At 39.4% G+C, this 26,575-nt stretch overlaps 2 protein-coding genes across 7 annotated transcripts in view; one reads left to right on the top strand and one right to left on the bottom strand.

Annotated features, from left to right (window-relative positions):
* Positions 1-570: 570 nt before the first annotated feature.
* Positions 571-26,575, top strand: LOC133398349 (homeobox-containing protein 1-like). Of its 6 annotated transcripts, none has more exons than XM_061669977.1 (11): positions 571-751; positions 3,377-3,787; positions 6,578-6,663; positions 6,736-6,846; positions 11,061-11,220; positions 11,630-11,712; positions 11,793-11,888; positions 11,989-12,077; positions 13,318-13,542; positions 25,434-25,507; positions 25,843-26,575. In XM_061669977.1, the coding sequence occupies exons 1-9, from the start codon at positions 705-707 to the stop codon at positions 13,534-13,536; spliced, it is 1,302 nt and encodes a 433-aa protein (XP_061525961.1). In that variant the 5' UTR covers positions 571-704; the 3' UTR covers positions 13,537-13,542; positions 25,434-25,507; positions 25,843-26,575. The 6 variants fall into 6 exon arrangements, with proteins under 6 accessions (XP_061525961.1, XP_061525952.1, XP_061525946.1 ...); XM_061669968.1 differs by having other exon boundaries at positions 11,986-12,077; XM_061669962.1 differs by having other exon boundaries at positions 11,983-12,077.
* The window catches only part of kif13ba (kinesin family member 13Ba), a 91,709-nt gene continuing 83,135 nt past the window's right edge, over positions 18,002-26,575 (bottom strand). Inside the window, 2 exon segments of the mRNA XM_061669945.1 lie at positions 18,002-23,690; positions 25,850-26,270. Coding sequence (XP_061525929.1) covers positions 23,518-23,690; positions 25,850-26,270 — 594 coding nt within the window. The 3' untranslated portion in view covers positions 18,002-23,517.

The raw sequence follows: 26,575 nt of genomic DNA, 5'->3' as shown, positions 1-26,575 counted from the left end.
GTAATTAATTATAATATTTGTAATTAAATGTATAGCTGTCCTGGCCTAAACAAAATACATTTAATTAATTAAAATGTAAATGAATTTATTCAGCTGTAATTAACATTTACAGATAAAATGAAATTATTACTTTAGAATATGTATTCATTTCGTTACTTTCTTTTAAAATGTAAATAAATGCAAAATAATCCAAACATTGAAATGCAAATTCTTTTTTTTTTTAAATATACTATATGATTTAGAATTTGTATTTGTACATTTTTAAAGTGCATTTTGGACATTTAATGATCAAAAATGTTCAGTACTTTTATTTAAATTATTCAGCTGTCCAGGTAAAGACTAATATGAAATATTAAAATATTTGTTTATTTCACGTGTTTACTTATTTTGTAGGTGTAAAATGTTAAACGTTAAAATACAACTTTTTAATGTGTACTGTGTTTTTTTCACAGCTGTGTAGCTTTTTTGTGCCACCGTATTTGGTCGCAACAGATCTTAAGCACAGCTTTCAAACACCTGTGTTTGAAACTCCAACTCCCATCGTCCCGTGCGCCACAGTATCAACATGGCGCCCGTCTCGCGGACAAAAGGCGAATCTGTCTGACGGTGGGCTGAAGCCCAAATACAATTAAGAGGAGACATTTTAAGGGGGAAACTTGATGTAATACGAGTGTCACGGCTCCACTGAGACAACATAAGCCCGCATGTTACATGTAACGTCTGTGGAAAATTGTCTACTGGAACAAGAAAGGTAAGTTACTCGTCGCCGCTGTGTTTTAAACGCTCTCATTAGCCCGCTCGATTTGCTTCTCGACGTCAGGCGCTTGCGGCCGAATCTCCCTTAAAAAAACTCCGCGGTTCTGCTCTGTATTTGCCAAACGTTGAGATGCAATCTTGCAAGCTGATACCATGAGTCTCCCAAGGTTAAGTAAGAGTTCGTCTCTCATTCGGCATGCTTGCAGTCCACCTAGACGCTGTGATTTAAACGTAATGCTCATTCGTCAGCCACGAAACGTATGCAGACACCCGTTGTACGGTGTACCAAGCAGGACAACATCAGCTGTTTTTTTTTTTTGTCAATGGGGTTTCGTGTGGAGCGGAAAAGTTCAACCTGTACTGTTCCTCAACATGGTGAAACTTGCATTTGGCATTGTTTATTTATATTTTTATCCAATTAGATTGAGGAAAATCCACTGGATGAGTTTGTTAAAGTGCTATATATTAACAATAATAAAAAACAAACACACACACACACTCAACCTTTGCTGTGCCTTGAGCTCTGAACATTGCCTTTACAGTATCTTTGCGGTAGCGGCCCTCAATCTCCACAAGAATAAAATGTTCCTCTCCTAGTAGTAAGAAAACTGGATAGCCTCCTTTGCGGTTTCTGATGCGGCGTGTTTTTCTTCTGTTTTGGGTGCAAAACCAACCGCCCCCTCACGGGGCTGGAGTCAAGTTGGAATTTTGCAGTGGAGAAGCAGCGTCATCTCTTCTCAGTTGACCATTTTCACTCATTTCTTTACAGTTTTCACTTTTTTTGCTGGAAAAATACAATTTCAGTTTTTTATCATCGGTGTCACTTTCTTTTTGTCCCATTTCCACTCCATTTTATTATTTTCAATAACCTTTGCCCATTTTTCCTCATTTTCAAATTTTTTTTTTGGTACAACTGAAACACATTTTGTAAATGTTTTTATTTTTGTAACCACTTAAGCTTTTTTTTTAGACTATTTCTGAGACCAGATTAATTATGATTTGATTTTTACCCCATTGACAATATTCACAATTAAAAAAAAAAATACAATACAATGGTTAGAGGACCGACTCACCCTTTTCTGTATAGAATGACTCATCCTTTGATTCTAAGGAAGAAAATTATGGCGCGCCACTCACTGATTATATTATTCAACAGAAGAATTCTCAATAATTATCAATATTTGAGTACCTGGGCACCTAACTACATGATTTACAAAAACATTTAAAAAGTCCTCGTTTTTTTAATTGTCAATTCAGATGAGATTGTCTGTGGTTCTGACAAAGATGAAAATGTTCCTCGATTTTGGCAATTGCTCTGTTTGACCCTAAAAATTATATGGCTCAATCCAACGCTGAAATTGGAAAAACCGGAACATGGTCTGTTTAAAAATTACATTTTCTTCTCTACTAATAAGTAACAATTTTCGTAATGATTTACATTGATTTGTGTACAAGAAAATATTGGCAAATCTCTGACACATACATACATATGGCATAAAATCTTCATTTCTTATTCAATTCATACAAACTAGGGCTCATTTTATCAGAATCATAATCATCTTTATTTGCTAAGTATGTCCAAAAAACACACAAGGAATTTATCCGTGTAACACTCCTTTAGCCAATGATATAGTCTAGTTTGATCGATTCATCCATCCATTTTCTGAGCCGCTTCTCCTCACTTGGGTCGCGGGAGTGCTGGAGCCTATCCCAGCCATCATCAGGCAGGAGGCGGGGTACACCCTGAACTGGTTGCCAGCCAATCGCAGGCCACACATAAACAAACAACCATTCGCACTCACATTCACACCTACGAGCAATTTTAGAGTCTTCAATCAACCTACCATGCATGTTTTTGGGATGTGGGAGGAAACCGGAGTGCCCGGAGCGATGGGGAGAACATGTAAACTCCACACAGGCGGGGCCGAGGATTGAACCCTGGTCCTCAGAACTGTGAGGCAGATGCTCTAACCAGTCGGGCACCGTGCCGCCACCGTAAAAGTCTAAATAGTAAAATAATAGGGGAAACCCTTAGAAAAAAACACATGTCCACTGCACAAAGCATTAGAAAACTGTTAAGTGCACAGGAAAGCAACAGGTGGCACTCTTGACTATTTTCACCCATTGTTGACCATGTTCAATCGTTTGATTTCGTTAGTACTTTCCCGACTATTATTTTACCTATTTTTAACAACTTGCCAATAATTTTTGAAATTTCTGGACCTTTTCACTGATTTCTGACCATTTTGAAATGTTTTTATTTTATTTTATTTTGTTTTTAATACTATTTCACCCCCTATTTTCACTCTTTATTGTCCCAAAATTATCCACTATTTACTATTTTAAACAGGTATTTTTTTTTTTTTTTTAATGTTCAATGCTTTATTGCCTTTAATGACCAATCCTTGACCGTTTTCACTTGTCATTGACCAATTTTGACAGATTTCTGACTGTTCTTAACTATTTCGTAATCATTAAAAAAAACTAATAATAATAAGTATAATACAAAGGAGACCAGTCAAAAAGGCCAAGCATAAACAAAAAATGCAAAAACACCTGCAATTATTAATTTTGAAGTGGGTAAGTGTTCACGAGGATGAGAATGTAGTTGCTGTTCTAGGATGTTCCAGCAGTGCGAGGAGCCTCGCTTCACCATTGAGCAGATCAACCTCCTCCAGAGGCTCAGGAGGACGGGCATCGGCCAGGCCGAACTCCTCCATGCCCTCGAGACCTTGGACCACCTGGATCATCTGGACTGTCCCCACAGATGCACCGCAAACCACCAACCGTCTTTCTATGCCCCACCTTCGTCTTCCACCGCCGCCACTCAGACCGTCTTCTCCGACAGCCGCCTATCGCCGAGTAGCTTTGATGTAACCTTGCCCGTCGACATAGCAACTGTAGCGCAGACGAACGGGAAGATGTCGCCGCGGCCCAGGTTTCCTCTAGTGGGGGGCGGTGTGGTGGGCTACGGCTTTGAGACGGGCGACGAAGACGTGGATGTCGATGAGAAAGTGGAAGACTTGATGAGGTAGGAGCCATGGGAAAATGGTTTTACAATGAGCCCTAGTAATTCGAGGGAGTTGGGGATCAAGACCTGACACGAATGGTAAGATTTATGGACAACCCCACCTAAAATGTTGAGAATTGCCTATACAACTGCTGAAACACCGTATTTAACACGTCAACATTTTTCTCACTAAATATATTTCCAAGGTGCTATTGACATGAAAATTTCACCAGATGTTGGGAACAACCCAGGTAAATCATACATACAAAGTAGAACAAATAAGCTCAGAAATTATGTTGTGTGTAAAAATGTGAAATGACACAGGGGAAAAGTATTGACCACGAAGGGAGGTGCAAAAAGGCATGGAAAACCAAGACAACACATAAAATCCATCAATAATCAAACAGCAATCCAGCCCTTGTCAGTGCAAATTAATATCAGCTGGTTCAGTCGTAATTGATGGCCTACAAAAAGGTCTCTTTGCCAAGGTGTGAGTCAAGGCACATCTCATGATAGGTAAGAGCAGAGAGCTGTCTCAAGACCGTCTCAAACTATTTGTTGCAAAGCATAACGATGCCATTGGTTACAGGCGCATATAGTGTATCTAAGCTTCTGAATGTTCCAGTGAGCACGGTTGCTGCCATACTACGTAAGTGGAAAGCCAATCATAGCACCATAAATTTGGCTCGATCAGGTGCTCTTCGCAAGGTTTCTTACAAAGGAATGCAAAGAATAATCAGAAGAGTTGTGCAAGAGCCAAGAACCACCTGTGGAGAGCTTCAAAAAGATCTGGGATTAGCAGGCACTGTTGTCACAAGGAAAACGGTGAGTAATGCACTCCGCCGCCATGGTCTGTATGCACGCTCACCACGCAAGACCCCGTTGCTGGGGAAAAAGCATGTCAAAGCTCGTTTAAAGTTTGCTGAACAACCTTTGGACAAGCCAGATAAATACTTGGAGAATATAGTCTGGTCTAATGAGAGCAAAACTGAACTGTTTGGATGCCATAATACACCACGTTTGGAGAAATGGCACTGAACATCACCCTGAAAACACCATACCAGCAGTGAAGTCTGGAGGTGGGAACATGATGAAAATGAAACAAGGGTGGACATTTCAACAGGATAATGATCCAAAACATACTGCCAAGGAAACTCAATTGGCTTCAAAGGGGAAAAAAATAAAGCTGCTAGAATGGCCCAGCCAATCCTCTGACTTGACTCCAATCGAAAGTTTATGTAAAGAACTGAAACTCAAGGTCCATACAAGAAGCCCTCGGAACCTTCATGATTTGAAGACTGCTTGTGTGGAGGAATTTGCCCAAATCACAACCGAGCAACGTATGCGACTAGTTTCTCTATACAGGTGGCGTCTTGAAGCTGTCATTGCAAACAAACACTTTTGTACAAAGTATTAAATACCGGTTGGCGTGTTCTATACCTTTTCCCTGTCATTTCACATTATTATACACAACTTAATTTCTGATCTTATTTGTTCTACTTTCTTTGTATGTATGGATTACTTGGGTTGTTCCCGACATCTGGTGAAATTATGTCAGAAGCACCTTTAGAAATATATTTAGTGAGGAAAAATGGTGACATGTTAAACACTTACTTCAGCTGCTGTATGAATAGGTTAAACCTAAAACATATGCATAAATTTGAAACACTTTAATATAATTTCAAACTACACTTCAAACTACACTTTAATATAATTTACAAACAAAAAGTAATTGCTTACTGATGATTTGATTCAGGGAAAAAATGCAATGGAAGTAGGATATGAGGACGCTGGTGTGTATGTCGTCATTAGCAACTATAAAAATACAGGTTATTTTAGTGACCCCGAAACTGTTGAACAGTAGTGTCTATCACAAAGTATTCTTTAGCTATCGTTGTGCACTTATTGTAGGTTACCTTGAGCAGCTAGCCGTTAGCAGCTGATTAGCTGTTGACCACCGCTGCCAATGGCGATCAGTAAGCTTCTCTTTATCATCGTCAGCATTGGAAGTTTACAACCCTGCTTTCTCCAGCGTCAACCCAGCAAGGAGCTTTGCCTGCCTGTCATGCCGGAATCCGTCACGCTGCTGTTTGCTGTCAAGCTGACAGACTATCAGCAGCTGGCCCATGGCTAGTTGCTACTACACTAACAAGGCGCCTAAACAGATGGGAAACTTTTTCTGCTCAAAGACATTTGTTTTTTTAAAACTGACTGAGGTAAAAAAAAAAAAAAAAAAAAAAAAATGCCTCACTAGGGTTGCTGGTTAGCTGGAGCCGATCCCAGTTGACTTTAGGCGAGAGGCGCGGTACAAGACAAAAATTCAGACAAAAAAAAAAAAAAAAATCACACTTGTCGACAATTTAGAGTCTTCAATTAATCTGATTAAAAGAAACATGTTTTTGGACTGTATGAGAGGAAGCCGGGAAAATCCCACGCAGGCCACTGGGAGAACATGAAAACTCCACACAGGGAGCTGAGATTTGAACTCCCAGCCTCAGAACTGTGAGGTGGATGTGCTAACCAGTCATCTAACCTGCAACCTGTAAGTTAAATCAATAATAATAAAAAAAAGACTTAATACAATACTGGCAATTTTATGAAAAGCTGCTAAATTAATGCAACAGATATTGCAGGACTCTTGATAATGTATATTCTTGATGAGTCAGATTTAAAGAACGGAGCAGACTGCAGAAAATAAAATTTTGATGGGGGAAGATGAATGGCGATTCTTATATAGGTGTAGGTGGGGGTTTACTGTACAGTATTGTGAAACATCTACAGGAAAAACAAAAGGTGCATGTCTGCTTGTAGGAGAGACAGTGGTGTCATCAAAGAGGAGATCAAGTGCTTCCTGGCCAACAGGCGCATCTCCCAGGCGGTGGTTGCACAAGTGACGGGTGTGTGTCGCCAAACTTCCTCTTCGTCCTCTTCCTTTAACGAACAGCTCACCTTTCTTGGATCCCTTGCAGGAATTAGTCAGAGTCGCATCTCCCACTGGTTGCTGCAGCAAGGGTCTGACCTCAGCGAGCAGAAGAAACGAGCCTTCTTCAGATGGTATCAGCTGGAGAAGAGCAGCCCTGGTAAGCACACACCTGTCTGTCGGTCTGTCTGACCATGTGAGTCTGTCCATCCATCTGTTTCGTCGATCTCAATGAGTCCCAACCACTGCCGCAAGACTTTAGTGTGCCATGAGAGATCATCAGGAGAGCGGTGGGAAAGTATCCAATTTAATTTATTTTCATTTTATCTACGAACGTGTCTTTAGTTCATCTATCTATGCCAGCGACATAGAGTGACAGTCAGAAAATTAAATGGTCTTCCACTAGCTGACCGAAGGTGTAATATTTTTTATTTTTTTTGTCCTGTTCGGCTGTTAGTTCAAGCAGAATGGAGGATCTATTTCCCTTTTATGACGGAACAGTTTTACCTGTGTCACAGTGGAGTATTTAAGGTGCTGCTGCGGTTTCTTGTTATTATAATTGATATTTATTGAGAATCAGAGTCGATCAGTCGAATAGAACAAAGTTTCCAAAGAGGAGTGAGAGACAAAGCACTAATTGTAAACAAGATGAGAAAAGTAAATCATTTCATATCTAGAACAATGAAACATTAAATATGAGTGTTGTATGGGACAGTAGTGCTACACCCTGTGAGGGAAGGACAGGACAAGATAGGACAGGACAAGGACAGGAGAAGCAGCATGCAGGACGAGGGTCGTGAACCCGGCTGTACAACTGAAGTCTGATGGGAGTGACTATGTAAATTCCAAAAGTCTGTAGGAGGTGAGTGTGAGTGAGTGAGGGGTTACAAAAATGTACCTCTTGGCCTCCTTAATGCCACGGGACAAATTGTCCCTGGCTGCTCTCCTCATCCCCAAATCTAAAAGCCACATTGCGGACCTTCAACAGTCTGTAGACCTCCCCCAACAGTCATGGCCTCTGATTAGCACAGACCGTGTGGTGATGACATCATCCATGCACTTGCTGATGTAGGCAGTAAGAATCTCTGTGTACTTCTGAAGTTCTGTGATGGAGTTGTAGGTGGGCAGCCTGTTTGAACATGGTCCAGTCTGTGGTGGAAAAGTCTCCTAAGTGCCTCAAGGGACCCTTCTGGCCACACTCGTACCTGTTTCTTAACTGTTTGGAGCGTTTAACCAGTGGTCTGTAAGATGGCATTAGCATAACAGTGAAATGGTCTGATGCGCTGAGTTGGGGGATGGCAGATGGCGAACACAGATTTGCTAAGACCAGGAGGCAGCAAATTGTGGCGATTTGTGAATGGATTGTGGATGCTTGGGCTAACGTGTCTGCTGGCACTGTTGTTCGAGCTTTCGTAAAAACCGGCATCATTTCTGAGGAGCCGCACGGCAGCGAGACTGACTCGAACCTGCCGTGTTTGATGGAGAACTTGCCCAGCTGTTCATTTCGGATACAGAAGATGAGGACTTTGATTGATTTGTAGATGAGGATTTGATACAAAAAATAACGTGAGTACATTGTTAAATACGTCAACAAAGTACAACCCAACTCATTTTTGCTCCTGCTGCCTTTTTAAAAACATTGTTTTAGCGTGCATGCATGCTAACCATATGTTTTAAGATGGCGTATGTTTCACCATGCCTGCGCCCAATAATACGGTGCGCCTTATGTATGTGTTAAATACAGAAATAGACCCCGTAATTGAGACTGCGCCTTTTAATACGGTGCGCCTTATGGTCATGAAAATACGGTAGCTGTCCCTCCCCCTCCCCATTTCTCTAACCACTTCTGTACTCGTTCGTATCTTGATGATGAAAAGTGTCACTCTCTACTTTATCTCTCTACTCGTCTGACACTGACAGCAGTGCTACTGCTACAGGCGAGAGCCTCATTATAGTACGTTTACATGCCATGTTAAATTAATACATTTTCTACTGTGATCGAAGGTTTTTCTTTTTACAATTCAATAGTAAAATAACGATTTGTGAACTACTCTGGGGACATAAATTAGCGGATTTAAAACAATAATGAGTGATTTAATTATTATTTATTTACTTGGTGATGACAACACCTTTGACTGGGACGCTGCTGAAAAATGAAGAGACCGAAGCAGCACAGAGGTAACTCTTGATTTAAATCAACTCACAGACAAGAAGGATAACATCAACGCAAAGAAAACATAATAGGCTATTAAAACGCTGAGACAGTTCCTGGCACAAAAACTGATCAGTACGGACTGAACACTGATACCACCCTGGTCGGGGTCATCTCAGAGGGGGATGAGTCTAACTACGGAGATGAGGTCAACCGAATGACAGAGTGGTGCTCAGCAACCTGCCGCTGAACACCATCAAAACAAAATAATTATTGACTTCAGGAAGGGCAGGGCAGACCCAGCCCCCTTTACATCCACGGGGACTGTGTGGAGACGGTCAGCTCCATCAGGTTCCTGGGAGTGCAGCTCTCTACTGGACCGCTAACAACATGGCGGCGGTGAAGAAAGCCCAGCAGTGACTCGACCTCCTGAGGGTGCTCAGGAGGAACATCCTGGAGAAGCTGATGCTGGTGATGTTCTATAGCGCCACTGTCGAGAGCATCCCGGTGTACTGCATTACAGCTCGGTACGCGGGGTGTTCAGCGGCAGACCGGAAAGCACTGCAGAGGGTAATCAACTCGGCCCAGAAGATCACTGGCCGCTCTTTGCCCGGCCTGGAGGACCTCGCTAGCTCTCGCTACCTGAGCAGAGCTGTCGGCATTATTAAGGATCTGTTTGACCTATTACCATCGGGCTGCCGGTATAGGTCACACGAAACCCGGATAAGCAGGTTCAGAGACGCGTTCTTTCCCAGAAACATTACTGAAATAATCACAATAAAATAAATAATACGTTTAAAAAAACTACACAATTAATACTGGGTGTATTATCACTATGTGCAATATCAGACCTCTCGTATGCAATAATGTCTAGCTTGCTATATTCCAATCTACGTTTGTGTTCTTGTTTACATCGTTATACTTTATTTTGTTCTACTTTCGATATGCTGTCGTGTACATATTATTAACTAGTTTTTCGAAACAAGCATTTGAAAATAAGTGTAATAAAGCACCAATGGAGTTGCACTTTGAATGTCGTTGTCCTCCATACTGTGACAATAAAGGTGATTGTGATTCACTCCTCAGGTTTTAAATGATAGCCTGCGACAAGTTTACGTCACCGTCCGGTCAGCGAAGACCGACGAGAGTATACAGCATTGCAAGCCTGAGAGCTTGCATCACCCGTCACATATAAATACAGCCAATATATGTGAAATAATAAAAAAAAAAACAGATTTTGTTGTCATACCTGTGGTTGTTATTTAACATGGTTAAACTCGAAAATCTATTTGCCTGAGTACTGAATAGTATTTACATTTCCTCAGAAACTTATGATTGGAATGACTCGTCATAGTCAAGCCCTCAGGCATTGCAAGTGAAAAGAAATGAACACTTTCTATTTCGACGACAAAATGTATGAAATTAGGAATTGGCGTTTTCTTTCGTTATTTTGGTTGGCAAGGGACCATTGTATGTTTGGGTTAATGCCTTTTGAGGTGTATAATTATTAGGGATTCATGGAGTATTTGGCGACAATGGCATACAAAGAAGCAGAATAATCTGTTTATTGGCCTGCCTGTTGAGCTTTATGTTGTTCTGTCTGTCTATAGCGATCTGCATGTGTCTGCCGTTTTTGGTCTGCCGATCTGCCTTTCTATTCTCAGGTTAACTTTTTATATTGGTCTGTCGGTCTATTGCGATGTTTCTCAACCAGTGTGCCGTGGGAAATGATCCAATTGTATGTGATTGCTCCAAAAATTATTTATGAACAAGAAATAATGTATCTTTGTTCATCTATGCTGCCAGTGAGGCATAGTGACAGACAAAACGAATACATGCTCTTCTATTAGATGGCAGGAAGTACATACGGTCATTAATGTATCCACGTTTTGTGACATTTTTGTTTGTTGGTGTGCTGTGATATTTTTCAATTGTAAAAAATGTGCATTGGCTCCATAAAGGTTGGAAATCACTGGTCTATTGGTCTCTCTTCTGTCTTTATATTGGTTGACATCGATCTATCTGTCTATCAATTGGGCTGTCTGTCAGCCTCTGTCTCTCTGCCTGACTATCTGTCTGTCAATCGATATTATCCATCACGCTCTGGCTTCCAAAAAAACCCATTGAATTGATTCTGGAACATCGCTTCTCTTTGATTTGTTGGGGAAAAAAAGCCAATAATGTGTGTGTACATGTGCCTGTCAATGTTCCTGGCCTATTAGGTGCCACGCTGGCCTTGCGCAGTGCCCCGCTGACGCTGGAGGACGTGGTGATGGACTGGCACCAGGCCCCGCCCACATTCGCTCCCGCTCCAGTGGGCTTCCGCCTGCGCCGGGGGAACAGATTCACCTGGAGGAAGGAGTGTCTGGGCGTCATGGAGAGGTAACATTTACACTGACTGTTTTTTTACAATGTGACAGGACTTCTTTATTCAGTGTGTGTGCCTTTATATCTGTGTGTCTGTCCTGTGGTCGTCTTTGTGTGTATCTTTGTGGTTGTTTGTGTGTATGTGAGCGTGGATCTGTTCGTGCGTCTGCATATGTGTGTCTTTCGGTGTGTGTGTGTGTGTGTCCTCTATGCTTGTCTTTGTGTGTGCGCGTCTGAGTGTGTATCTTTGCGGATGTTTTCAATAATTCGGTTGTGTCTTTGTGTGTGTTTCTATCTTGCGGTTGTCTTTGTGTGTGGGTCTGTGGTTGTCCGTGTTATTGTTTGTGTATTTTTTGTTTTTGTGTTTTATATTTGTGTATTTTCTGCATGTGTCTTTTGTGTGCATGTGTGTGTGCGTGCGCAGCTACTTCAGTGACAATCAATATCCTGACGAAGCGAGGAGGGAGGAGATCTCCATGGCCTGCAATGCCGTAATTCAAAAACCAGGTGGGTCCAAATCTAGAGTCCGATCTCCTCCTGCTCGTTGGCATCCAGAAAGACAAGTGAGCATTTGCTGTGTTTTTCAGGAAGACAGCTTCTTGACTTTGAGAAGGTGACGTCTCTGAAGGTGTACAACTGGTTCGCCAACCGCCGCAAGGACATCAAGAGACGCGCCAACATTGGTAATGTCTTCCTCTGTCGCCTGCCATGTTGTATTTTTTTATTAGATTTTTTTTTAGTGTTCATAAGCTGTGAGGAGTGTGTGTGTTCATGAAGAAGCAGCCATCTTGGAGAGCCACAGCATAGATGTCGAGAGTCCCGGTGGTCAGTCCAACGGCGATGAGGTGGACGCCAACGACTTCCCCGAGCAGGTATACAAGAAAATTTTTTTCTTTCTTTTTTTCTTGACAAGTACATTTTTGGAAATGTTTTTTTTTATTATTATAATTTTTTTAATTGTGTTTTTTATAGAAATTACTTTCTTCTGTCTTCTGATTGGCTAAAACCATTGAGATTGTATTTATAATTTTGAAGAAAAAACATGTATTATGCCCTTTCCAAAGATTCCTTTTACAGCGTAAAACTAGATCACAAAACCGAAACCTGGCAAAAATACATTCTATAAATGGTATGGATCCGTACAAACTTGCTAATGTTGAGTGAGCAGTCACCCAGACCTACTGCCTCCGTTGTGTGCGGCAGATTTATGTACTTCGTGTGCGGTGTGCCGACACTTCGGAGCAGTTTACGAATTGGAAATCGTTAGCATCACATGAGAAGTTTACCAACGGTTGGGTGCAGGACCTTAACACGATGAAGCCGGCCGGCGAAAAATACTTAAGTGTGTTTGCTATTTAACCTTTTGTTTTAAAAGTTCATTTAAGCTATATATATATATATATATATATATATATATTTATATTTGCATTATTTATTTATTTTTTAAAACCTGCAACATGTATTGCAATGTGAAATAATAAATAATAATAATAATTGGGAAAGTCCAATATGTTGCTGACAGTTTTCTCCGGGTACTCCGGTTTCCTCCCACCCGCCCCCACCCCAAAGAAAACATGCATGGTAGGTTAATTGAAGTCTCTAAATTGCCCGTAGGTGTGAATGTGAGTGCGAATGGTTGTTTTGTTTACAGTGGGTACGGAAAGTATTCAGACCCCCTTAATTTTTTTTACTCTGTTATATTGCAGCCATTTACAAAAATCATTTAAGTTCATTTTTTTTCCCCTCATTGTTGACAGAAAACAAAAAACGGAATTGTTGAAATTTTTGCAGATTTATTAAAAAAGAAAAACTGAAATGTCACACAGCCATCAGTAATCAGACCCTTTGTTCAGTTAGTAGAAGCAGCCTTTTGAGCTAATACAGCCATGAGTCTTTTGGGGGATGATGCAACAAGTTTTTTTTTTTTTCCAGAAATGCTGCGCTACATTTAGGCCAGATGTAATGAGAAACACACCTTCCAAAAAGGTTGTGTTTTTTTTAATTTTTTTTTTTTTGGCTTCGCTCGAGCCAACCCAAGCCCCCCCCCCCCCCACGCAACCGCACGGTCACGTGAAGAGCAGAATAACTCCAGTGTGTCATTTCCGGCGGCAGGTTCCCACGCTGCCGCCCAACTGGATGGCCGTCCTGGGCCGAGGGGCCGCGTCGGGGCCGAGGGGCTGCTCCCTGACCGGCCGTCGGCCGTCCTGGTCGCCGCCTTCGCCCGCCCCCCGGGACGAGCCGAGTTCGGAGAAGGCGGCCGACGACCGAGCGGACGGGGCGGGCTTAACTTTGGCCGGCGACATCAAGACGGAGGCGATCGAAGACGATTGAAAGGAGGTGACGTTAACCGTGTCCATATGCAAATATTTGCCCTCCGACAACCAAACTGCAAGTTGCACTCAACTTAAGTAAACGTTTCTACGAGCGTCCATGACGACTGACGAGACGCTCGTCACACTGTGATCACAACGGTGCAGCCTCAAACTAAATGTGTACAGCCAAGCATTATTTTTGTGTTCCATTTTAATGGTATATTACAAAAAAAAAAAAAAAAAAAAAAAAATATATATATATATGACAAATTGATGATCAAAATAAGCTGAGTGATGGACGCAAAGAAATGCTCCCGTTTGTTTTGTTTTTACACTGATTACTACAAATTAGCGTCACTCGGGGGGGGGGGAAGAAAAATACCAAAATAACGTGAAAATAGTCATGATATTAATAAAAAGGTTTTTTTCATATCACAACCAGTCATGGTTTCAGTAAAAACATTTGCAATATGACAAGATGACTTTAAAATTGAAATATTAAAAGTCTTTGTAGAAAGTAGTTATATTTATAATTATTATTTCCATTGGAAATTTTGAGTAAAGAAGTTGTCATTTTTCTTAATTAAAAATTCGCACAGAACAGACTATCTTTTTTTTCTTCTTCTTAGAAATAAGCCCAAGCAATAATATCACCGGAAAGCAAAGTACAATTTTTTTCCCCTTCTTCTTTGGAAAAAGTCATTATTTAAAGGAATAACGTTTTTTTTTCCTCTACATAAACATTTTATATCGGGAGGAAAAGGTGATTCCCCCCCCCCCCCCCCCCAGTAATTAATATTACAGGAATATAATCATAATTTTTACAAATTAAAAATTCCCCAAACCTTTTTTTTTTTCTCTCTTGAGAGAAATATTTGCCTATATACTCTACCAAAGGCTATTACTCTTTTCTTGTCAAGCTACTATAACTTTTACTCTTAGTATTCTTTATTCTTTTGAGTTTGGTGCTCATATTCAGTTTACAAAATGATAGTAAAATACATGAAAATATATATTTTTAGTTTTTATTTTAAAATTCTTTTTTTTTTTTTTTATAAAGTAAACCGGGGGTGGGGGGAATCCTGAAAATCTACAATGGAAGACCTTTCTTTGTGTCCATAACACCGCCTGCGCTGTTATGTCAAATATTCAAAATATGTACTATATGCCTCTATATACTGTACATGAATACATAAAAATACAGTATATATTACATTATATAAACTGTGAGGGTGGGGGATGTTTTTAAAAAAAATTTTTTAATTATTATTCTACACAAACGCGTTTCCATTTACCAGAACAAAAAATAGCTTCTGATGGCAGAAGCCAAAGTATTACCTTTTAAAAGTTTTTTTGATTTTACATTGTTAGATGCATGAAATGTGTGGAGTCACTCCAAAATGTCACCCCCCCAAATGCTGTTTTCTACCTTCTAATGTGTTTTAAACACATTTTCATTTCTTTCTTTCATTCCATGTCACTCACGTGTCGCAGCTAAACTAAGCTAGGACATATTTAGACTGTCGCCGAAAATATGTTGTCAAATGTTTATCAAACAAATGAAATGGAGCCATTGGAGAGGGTTGATTGAGCGCACCTCTGCTTATTTCAACATTTTTGCCAATATAAATTATTCGTGTCTGAACAATTTTAACAATCTGCCGTGAATTTTCGTTCGGGTGCCTTACGTTGTACGTGTTTGTGTTGCAGTAAAGACGACTTTTTACGATTCCTGCGAAACTTTTTACGATTCCTGGGAAACGTCCAAATTCCTGGAACAGTACCGCAAATACGTCGGTTCGAGAAAAATCTGTGACCAAGAAAAAAATCGCCAATAGGAGGCTGTGCAGGGGTTGATGTCAGCCAAGATCGGCCATAGCTTGCGTTTGAGAGTTGGACAGCAAAACAGAGGAAATACGAGCTGTTCTAAGTACTACGTGTGGAAATCGAAGTCTCTATTTGTATCAGTCAATCTTTAAATTTCCACATTTAGTCATTTATTAATGCAGACGGTGGACGCGGAACCCATGTTGCCGTGAGACGGAAACAGAAAACAAACACAGCTGACAACCGTGATAAACTAGCATTTTAGAAAATAAAGGGGAAAACATGTTTAAAAATACTACAAGAAAATAAACTATCTTTTTTTTTTTTTAATTAAACCTCAGACATTTTAGCCAATCAGGAGCCAGAAAAAATAATTTTGGAAAGTGGTATAGTTAAAACCAACTTTCATTATACACTGCTTCACTTCTTTTTACTCTTGTACGACACCAAAACCTTTGAAGTCAATCAAACCTCAATTTACTTATTTTTACACTTGACATAAGACTGTTTCAAAGTTGAAGTTTCCTAACTGCCTCTAAAACCACACATTTACAAAAATGCGTGCGACTTAAGATGTTTAAAACATATTTATTCTTACAAGTCATGCGAGACAAAACAGTAACAGGTAGGCGATTTCCCAGTTTTCCTGAACACACCACCTAACCCTCGTCCCTTTTTGTAAACTACGCCCCACGTAGCCACGCTTGTGTACGGCCCTGTACCTCGCCTGGCGTCCTTTCAAAGGGAAATGTAGCTTATTAGGAGTCTCCTCAATTGCGAATTGTTCAATTGGCCGCCGAATGAAATCAACTGAGTGGCAGTCCAGATGTTTTCTGCTGTCCTCTGTGATGCCATTTTAGGAGCGTTTCCATCACAGTCGCTCTTATGAGATTATTTCAAGGTGTCACCTTTAGGTTAATCCTGTACAGTTTACGTAGCTTTTGGAACACGAAAGATAATGTGGAGCCAAGTGTCCCCCCCCCCCCTTACAAATCTTATTTCTTGTTTTAACATGGAGTGCCTTGTTTGGATCCCTGACTGTTGTGTAAAAAAATAAAAATAATAATAATAATAATAATAAACCCACACAACTAATTGTACTGCCTTTTTTGCCGTCTGCCACGGAAACTTTATTTATTTTTTTCTTACTGTTTTTATGGATTGTTTTTATTCCATTTACAGGGGAATTAAAGCTGATCAGTCAACCAGTTGTTGGGCGTTTTCCTCACATTTTTTATTTTATTTTTGTTCTAAATATTTTCTTTCTCATCTTTTATTGGGTAAAGATTGTCTTTACTTAGACAAGGGGTAGGCACCCGGTCGCCGCCAAGAACCATGACTAGGCCGCGAGACTGTTCTCAAACTAGCTCACCTTGTAATTTCCTAGGCATGGTGTGGAAGTGATCATTTGAAAATGTAAACACTTGTACATGTGTATTAAGTGCTACATTTCAACATTTGTTTTCTACCTTGTTAAACCATTAATTATTGCGAGAAATCATGAACCAAATAATTTTTTTATGACAATCAATATTGATATTTGTTTTAAATGATACAAAGCCAAAGAACTACTTTTTTTTTTTTTTTGAAATCCAGAGAGACCATTAAGAACGGTTTCTTATTTACAATATTGATCTGATCACTGATACTAAAAATATATAATACATTTATAAATTAACAACAACAAAATGAGTGCCTAAATGTTATGAGAACACAAAACAAAAAAAATACAATACTTCAAAATTTAAGAAAATATGTAATTAGTATAAAATGCATAGAATAAACCAAATAGCTGCTTAGTTTAAAATCTAAATTAAATTTAATAAAAACATTTCAAACGATAAAGTAAATATTTTATTCAATAAATAAAACCAATTTCAAATACAATTATTTAATTACATAAGGACATTTCATATTTGAGTATTTAACAACAAACAAAATAAACGGACTTCATTTTTCTTTATTTTCTCATCACATTACTATTCAAATGATACAAATTAAAAAAACATGCTTATTTTCATATACATGTTCTCTCTTTGGATTGCAGCGTAGTGACAGAAAACTAAATTGTCAAAAAAATAAAAAAAAGCCATCGGTGCTCAATAGTCTCTTCATCTACACACAGCAAGAAACATGATTGCTAATCTTTTATCATGTTGATATGAAATGTTTGAGTTGCTGCGGTTTTCATGTCAAATCATATTCATCCCTTAGTAACAAAAAAAAAAAAAACTTATTGCTTATGTTGACAACAACAACACTTAAATACAAGCAATATGAAAATGTATGAATTTTAGGGGTCCCCCAAAATGAGCCCTCCAAAGGCGAAAGTTAGACTTATGCGGGCAGAGCACGGTTAGTTCAAGCAATGGCCAGAAAAAAAGGCAGTGCGAGGGCCTATTCAATTGCATTTTTGCTTCATGTTCAAGACATTAGTTTGTTGTTTGTAGAACGATTGAGAAGCGCCTCATCTAGTTACTGATTGCGGGCTTTGTGTAATGTGATGACGACATCATGCATAAAATCCCCAAAACAGTTCAAGTGCAGCAAACTGACGTGAGATGTTAAAAGTCCACTTGAAAGGTTAAAAATAAAATGGATTTGTACAAAAGACACATTTTCCTTTCAGGGGCCATTTTTGTGCGGAGTATACAAAATTATAGTCACATAACTTTTTTTTTTTTTTTTTAAAACTTTTCTCGTAAAGCCACACCATTAGTGTACACTTTTTTCCCCTCATATTGACTACCCTCGTAAATGTACAACTTTGTTTACTTACAGAATTCCCATTTTCTCGTAAAATGACTTTCTCCTAAAATGGAAACACTAAGTAGGCTTAAAAAAAAAAAAAAAAACTAATACGTGGAAACATTTTCTCTTAATCTTGTGAAATAGTTCTCATAAAATTGTGATTTTCTTTCTTGGAAAATATAGACATTTTTCCTGTAATATTGCAACTTTAATTTACGATGTCTTATGTTCTAATATTATGACAATTACCTTCAGAGTTACAAATGGACATCATGAAATTCTGATTTATTTCTTGCAGAATTGTGAGTCTTAATCTTATAATCTTAATCTTTATTTTTCATAAAATTGTGATTTCTTTATTTTTTCTTTGAAACTTTATATGGAAACTTGTAACGTACACTTTTTATCAAACTCGCAAATTACTATGCTTAAAGAATTAGTTAACATCAAATTGTGATCATTTTTCTCATAAATTTAGAACTTTAATTCACAATTTTCCTCCCCCCCCAATAAGATGGCTATTCCACTTTGTTATCATCAAAATAACAATCATTGTGATTAGAGATGCACCGAAAATGTGATCACCAAAGATTTGCGTCTAAAAATGGCCCAAAAGTGCATTTTCGGTTTTTGACCAATGGACTTGTTGCCGAAACAGGATATCGTGATGACGTAAGCGCAAATGGTGGCCAGCGCTCAGTTGCATAAACTATATTGCTGAAGAAAAACCAAAAACGGCATGTCGCCCTAGCCACGACGCCGAGCCAAGGAGGTGAACATCGGCTTCGCTTCCGGTGTCAACGCAGCATAAGTCACTATCATTGCCTCCATGGCAGCGAACAAGCTACACTTGTGACCAAGTCTCGTTGTCACAAAGGGAAGACGAGAAGCAACAGGAGAAAAATGGGGCCGCCATGCTAATTGGTAAGCTATCGTGACTTATAGTCACAAAACACAGAAATAAGTGACTGGGTTAGGGATGTAGAATTATTCAAATTTGAATCGTCGTTATGATTTTGGCTGCCACGATGAAATGAGCCTGATCATCAGCAATTTTGTTACATTTCAAAGGAAGACGTTGCTGCACATGAAAAGTGCTTCATTTGCAGCAGTGCAAGTTGACCGTCTCAGCACATTGGCGGCGTCGTGGGTGTCATGGTAAGACACCGTTAACAATCGTTGTAGCGGCTGCATTGACTTCAACTTTTCGGCCGGCCTGCCCGCGATGGGAAAAAAAAAAAAAAAAAAAAGAAAAACCTCGCCGGAAGTAAATAGCGAGGGAAATCACAACTACGGAGATCTTAGCAGTTTGTGACCGATGGTCAAGCGAAACGGAGACGTACCCTCCCTCGACAATTCACTATACTGACGACGGAGATTTTCAAATGAAAAGTCGGTGCTTACAGCCGACTGTTGTTGCGATTTATGCATTAACTGTATTTGCTCCCATTAAGTTTCAATTCGTAATTGCACTTTGTAATCGCATATTTGTTCAGTTAGCCCTCGGTAAAGTCAAATTTCTTTGGGTACATTTAATGTTCATCATCCATCATTTATTCTCATTTAAAAACATTTTTCACTGAAATATTGTTTGTTGAAAAGTAGTGCAAGAAAAATCAAGATTTTTCCCTAACGAGGAATAATCGTGCAGCCCTAGATTGGGTGATGTAGTACACATGTGACATAAGTCTGGCTGAAACTGTGTTATAACGGGGGGGGGAATAACCAAATTTGAGAAAAAAGAAAAAATAAATAAATAGCTGCAAAATGCAAAGTGTCTGCAGAGAAAATACACAGAAACACAGGACGCCGCCCGAATCCGGAAATGACTGAGTACGTAACAGCTCCGTTCACGTCACCCGAGAACAAGGGTTAAAAGCATATCATTAATATTTATAAGAGAACCTTTATTTTTCCCACAATGGGGAAATCTGCATCGTTTCAGGGGAAATAGTGAATACAGGAAATACAAAAATAGCAGGCAAGAGAATTGTACAAGAAGTACATTGCACAAAACAGAAAAAACGATTTTCCGTGCATAAACTATACAATTCAGTAATGTTTGTTGGTTTGCAAAATACAGTACTAAGTTTTAATTCTGACTTTTGAGATCTGACTAATGTGATTCAATAGACTCTCTTTCTTTACTAGGCTTCAAAACAGAATTGGTAAAGTATTTAATCCAAAGAGACGGATCATTTTGACAACGGCACGTTGAAACTTTGATTCGGGCTGCAATTGCGTCGGCCATTACAAGGCTGATGGAATAAATACAGTAAAATAAATATTGAAGCCATAATTCATCAACAATTAACGATTATAAAGTCATGCTTATGTTGTGCAATTGAACAGTATGCAGAATTAAATAATATACTACAATAACTTCTGCCGTAACGTTCTTGACATCATTTAAAGAATATGCAGAGCAGTCATAGCCAGAAATGCCTTTTTCCTAATTATTGGCATCGTCATTTCTTCCGGTGTTTGGGGTTTCGGCCAAGAATTTTCCGTTCGGTGCATCACTAACTGTATGTTGTTTTTTTCCGTAAAATGTCAATGTTTTTCTTGTAAAATTGTGACTTTTTGTTGTTGTAATATTACAAATTGAATTATGAGCACCATCCCCCCCAGGAATATAAATTTGTCAGAGAATTACAATTTGCTGTCGTGAATTAGAATTTTTCTCTAAAATTGCCAATTAATTTCTTGCCGCGACTTTGTTCTATTTTACGAGCATGTAAATGTTCGGGGGCTTTTTCTAACATTTCCGACGAGGTTTTATTTGTTCTTAAATGGCGGAGCAGGCCCTCTATGGTCCACAAGCCATAGGTTTCCCACCCCTGGTAGAAAAGGCAGAGTTGGCTTCAAATTGTGATCATGATGATGACTTATAAAATTATTAGTGTTTTTTTTTTTTTTTTTTTTAAATTCCTTCCAAAGACCCAACACGCACACTCGCTTATTTCCTTCAAGTCCTAATTTCCTAAAACCACTTCTGACATAACCATCAGACACCTGCACTACCAACCAACCTACGGTAATATCACCTTAAATGAACCCTTTCATAAGCATCATTCCAAAATTGTTTTCTGATGACTGCACCAATTCAGTAACACCAAGTCGTGTTAAGAATCCAATTTTACTCCGCTAAAAACACCATTTTGAGTGTAATGTCAACAATTGACTCAAAATATCGATTTTTTTTTTTTTCCCCCTCTCGCCTAAAATTAACATCTTTTTTGTAATATTCCAACTTTAATCTTGTAATTTTGCTGCTTTACTCATATGACTATTCGTAAAAATGTTTTATTTTACTCTGGAAATATAATTGGATTCTTGGACAAATTTATGCTTTTCTTGTAGTATGACTTTAATCGCATACATATTTAGCTTCTTTTTAGTCGCATTATATTACATTACATTTTTTAAATGGTAAAATTCGGACTTCTGGTAGTTTTATGACTATTCATGTAGAAAATGTTATTTTAGAATTGTGCTGTTTTTCTTGTAAAATTCCTTTTTTTTCCTTCTCATACAATGGCTTTATTCATAGAATTAGTTTTTTGCTGAAGTACGATTTTGTTTTTCCTTTGTAAATGTGCGAATTTAATTTGCAATTTCTTCCTCCTAATCTTGATTTATTGTCATACAATTACAATTGTTAGTGTGAGAAATGTATGACTTCTCATGGCACTGCCATTTATTATGTCTTCTTGGATTGCAAACTTGCGACCCCCCCTCCCCCCCCCCTCCAAAAAAAAAAAAAATTGCAACTAATTTCACAATATTAACATTTTCCAGTAATATAACCGATTTTTTCTCCCCTCAATTCGAGGGGGAAAAAAAATAGCAATTAGCTAAAAACTCAATCAATGGCCTAATCAGGTGGCTTGTGGTTCCCACTGATAATTCAAGCATCAACATTCCATTTTCCTCTTTGCAAAACTCACTTGACAAAGTGCCTCATTCGTCCTCCATTTTCGATTGGAATTTGAGTGGCGACTACAAAGAGAAGGGCGCCACTCTGGAGTGCTAATAGCAGCGATTATTCAAGGAAATCATTTGTGCAATTAAAATTTGAAATGACAGTAAAACAAAAGAAAAAGAAGGCCCCATTAAAAGTCAGGCATTACGTGTACACGTCAATATAAATAAAATGGGATGATATGTCTCATAACACACAAAAATACTGATGATGCTCACACTACCTAGGATTATTATCATCATCATTTTTACCATTATTAGGACCACACTGAACAGAAAATCTAAATCTTTTTAACTCAAATTTTGTTTTAAAAAAAATCTTGTCATTTTATGACTGCTCTTGTAAGCCTAGATATTTTTCTCAGAATTTCTTTTTGTATTGGTATATTTCTTTCCCGTTATTAGACTATAGTTGGGTAAATTTACATTTCTAATTCGATGAATTTATTCTCCTAAATTTCCAAAATGTTCCCTGTAATTGTATGTTCTTTTTTATAGATGAATAGGATTTTTCTCAATTTATGACTAGCATAAATTTCTATTTCCCCCCCCCCCCACTAATTTTACGATATCATTTTTGTAAATTTACAAGAAATGTTACCAGAATGTCATTTCTTTTTTCGCTTAAATTTGAAACTAGTCAATTTATGACAGTGGTAAATGTATATTGTCACCATAGTCAAAAATGTGAGGAAAGAGTGACACAACTTTTTACGACTTGACTCGATTCTCTGACGATACAATAGTGATTACGCTTGTAAAATGATATTCTCATTCTTTTATCTTCAGTGTGGCCCTGATAATCCTCCTCTGCACTCTCGCAGTCTTCATGTGACTGATGATAATCCATATTTTTATTTGTGTATTACAACCATTTAGTGAGCCGCCGCAGCGACGAGTCATGACAGATTAAACGACTTGTTGAACGACCCGCGGCAAGCGTTGCGTTGTGTTGTGAGGCCGACAAATGGATGGCGCATCTCCCGCGATGCAACTTCGTCGCTTGAGGAAGTTGCCTTTTGTTGCGGACGTCTCTGGAATGTTCACTAAGAAGTGCATGCCAGCTCGCCCCCCCCCCCCCTCCCCCTCAACAATACTAAGACAGGAAGCAGGTCCCGCCTAAATAAGTCTTTTCAAAATAAGATGCACTTACTCGACCGATACGACCGGCTCCGTGCATCATCCTTGACGTCAACATGGAGCCGAAAAGCTGACTTATTGCACACAAATGGCAAAAAGATGCGCTTGCTTCCGCCTCCCCCTGCAGTCCCTGAGACGGCCTCGCACGCAGACCGGGAAACAGCGAGAGGAATTGTGGCGAGAAATGCAAAAAATGGCTAAAAAACTAACTGAAAAGCTCTCTCTTTTCCTGGTGAGAAAATGGAGGCGAGCGGGAGATTTCCTCGCCAACGTTTTCAGCGTCTCCGGGTTCCTGGTCTCAGCTGCTCCAGGACTTGCGGTTCTCCCCTCTGATGACGGGAACGCGGGCGGCGAGTTCCGGGGGTCCGCGCCGACTGTGGCGGGACGTCAGGCGGTCCGGCCGAACCAGCACGCCGTGCGCGGGCCGACATTGGAAGTAGCGGTGGGCGCCCACGCAGCCGTCGTGTTTGCCTTTAAGGGAAAAAGAGGACGACATTCGGGGACGTTTTACAAGTGGAGCCTCACTATTGGACATTGTTTCTTGACATAATTCTCCAAAATTGGGAAGGGGAAGAAAATAAACAAATAAATCACAATTTATGATCATGAGTAAATTAGTAGATAAGTCGTAATTCTCTTAAATGGACCATTTTCTTTGTGAGCTTTTACAACTTCATTGTTGTACATGAAAAACATTTTGGCTCTTGTAATTTAATGACGTCAGTGGTAGGAGTGTTAGCCACCAAGTTATTTGATAACAAATCTCAAAGTACATTTTTTTTTTTCTTCTATTAAGATGAATGTGCTCAGAATAATTCTCTTGAATCAATATTTTTTTTCAAATTTGATAACATGATTTTGGCAAAATATTTTTCCCCCTCATAATATTGTGACTCAATTCTTGTCAATTGACTTTTTTCAGGTTACTATTGCAAACTGACCATTTTTTCTCAACAACTTCTTTTCTCTTAATTGTATAATTGAATTCTTGTAATTATTTTAGTTAATTCTTATCATTATTTTTCTTTTACTGCTATCATAAAGCGGCACGGTGGTGGACTGGTTAGAGCGACTGCCTCACAGTTCTGAGGACCGGGGTCCAATCAGAAAATGGATGGATGGAATCATAAATGAACATTTCCTCAACAATTTTTGTAAATTAACTATTTTCTCCCTCCGCATTTTCTGGCTTCAGTGTCGTCATTTTATGACAATTCTCACAAATTTAATGACACTTTCTGTTAAGGAACTTTTTTTCTCTCATAGTCACAATTCTCAAATGTAAAACGTTCTCGTACTTTTATGATTATTCTCTTAGATGTACATTTTTTGTTCCCGTATGACAACAATCGTCTTTCACTTCAGACTCGTAATTTTAGGACTTTTCCTCTTTATTTTCTTTTGGTTTTCTTGAAATTGTATGATTACATTTTCGTAAATTAAAAACTCCCTGAATTTCCTGTTTATCTCCTAATTATATGACTTTATTCGGTGACTGCATTTAGCTTGTGACTTTTCCCTCCTGAAATGCTCATTCATTTTTGAACAAAATGTAAAATCTTCTCGTAGTTTTGACTTCATTCTTAATTATTACTTTATATATACATATGTAGCATCTGCAACATTTGCACAATCGACATTGTCCCAGATGATCGCACTACTCGTCACTTTAAACTGCATACATTTCTCAAAGTCTCGCCGCCCTTTGCAGAATGGACATTGCACCGGACTACTGTTCTATTAGTCAGTTCAAACTGCGCTAATTGCCAGAGGACTCTGCATCTTTTTGCACAATTGTCCCAAAAAATATAATAATTGCACCGGCATTACCACATTACTGGCAACCTTTTATTACTCAGTGACTGTTTTTTTTTTTTTATTTATGTCTTTATGTCTCAAAAGTAGTCTCCGTCAGTTGACTGTCTGCTGTTGTACTAGAGCGGCTCCAACTACCGGAGACAAATTCCTTGTGTGTTTTTTGGACACAGTTGGCAAATAAAGATGATTCCGATGTGAAGCACTGACGTGGTGGCCATGTACGACGGCTATAGCGATTGTACATAGAGCAGAGGGAGAGCAGCATGGATGTGGAATTAACTCTGAGGAGTACAAAGCAAGTGTTTGGAGTCTGGAACATGCTATTTTGGTACAGTAACAGTTTTTTTTTTTTTTTTTTGTCAAACCGTTTGCCTTTGGCAACGGATTTGGAACTAGGAAGCACATGAATTCCTCTCGGCTCATGAAAGCGACTCGCCTACAATGTCACCGTGACCAAGCACACCTGCGTGGTAAGTTTGGCTAAAATGTGAACCTTTCAAACATTTTCAAGCTTTTTTTTAGATTTATGTGCAAAAACTTTGTACTCTAGAGAGTGTTTTGAACCACAAAAGCATGGTGCTATAGCGTAATAGGGGTGCATATGCTTCAATGTCACGGACAATCGGCTATATCGGACCACCCGTGCCCAAATAGGTCTGTTCTATCGAGGTTCTTTTTCTTGCATTTTCAATTCCAACTGCTTTTGTTCTGTAATTTCATGACTTCATTCTGATAAAAGTCCTACTTCATAATTTTAGGGCTGGAGTCTCTACTTCTACTTAATCTTCCGCTTGCACCGCTTCAGGGTTTACCTGTGGGGGAGTCCAGCTCCACGCCCACCCACACGCCTTCGCCAAAGTGCGCAGCTCCAACGTAGCGCACGGTGCCCGCCTTGCTGCTCCCGACGGCCACGTGGGCGCCATCCGTCAGCCAGGCGGGCACGGCCGGGTCGTCGGGCGGCTTCTGTTCAGAGAGGAAGTGGCGTGCAGTCACGCCCTCGTGATTGCCAGCTAGCGCGGTGTCCGCGGCGAGGAGGAGGGAGGAGGACGAGGAGGAGGGTTGCAGGACGTCGGACAGGGTCGCCGTGGAGACGCTGGCCGAGAAGTAACCGCTGGACGACTGGCTGAGCGGGCTGAGGGGGGTGTTGTCATGCGGGTCATGCACAAGAAGAGGTGGGGCGTCGGTCGGGTCGGGGCGCCGCTCTCTGGCCGGCGCTGGCGGGAGGCGGGCGGCCTGGTGGCGACCACCGGGACGGTCGACGACACAAAACCAGCGTCAAATTGGAAATTTGAAAAAAAATGTTTTTTTCTTTAATTTACACCTTTTTCTCGCAATGTTATAACTTAATTCTCTCAAATATATGTACTTTTAACTGTTACATTTTTTTACTTGTAAATTTACAACTTTTCTAACAAATATTTCATAAAGAATTTACAAATTTTTCCCCAATTATGAATCCTTTCTAGAAATGTAAAAACTAATAAATGTATCAATTGGTGTGCATTAACTTTTTTCCACATTACTTTTCAAAATGTACT

The sequence above is a fragment of the Phycodurus eques genome, chromosome 2 (assembly GCF_024500275.1).
Source record: "Phycodurus eques isolate BA_2022a chromosome 2, UOR_Pequ_1.1, whole genome shotgun sequence".
NCBI classification, from domain to species: domain Eukaryota; kingdom Metazoa; phylum Chordata; class Actinopteri; order Syngnathiformes; family Syngnathidae; genus Phycodurus; species Phycodurus eques.
Note: the sequence above shows the minus strand (reverse complement) of the source record. Positions and strands in the feature narration are given on the sequence as shown.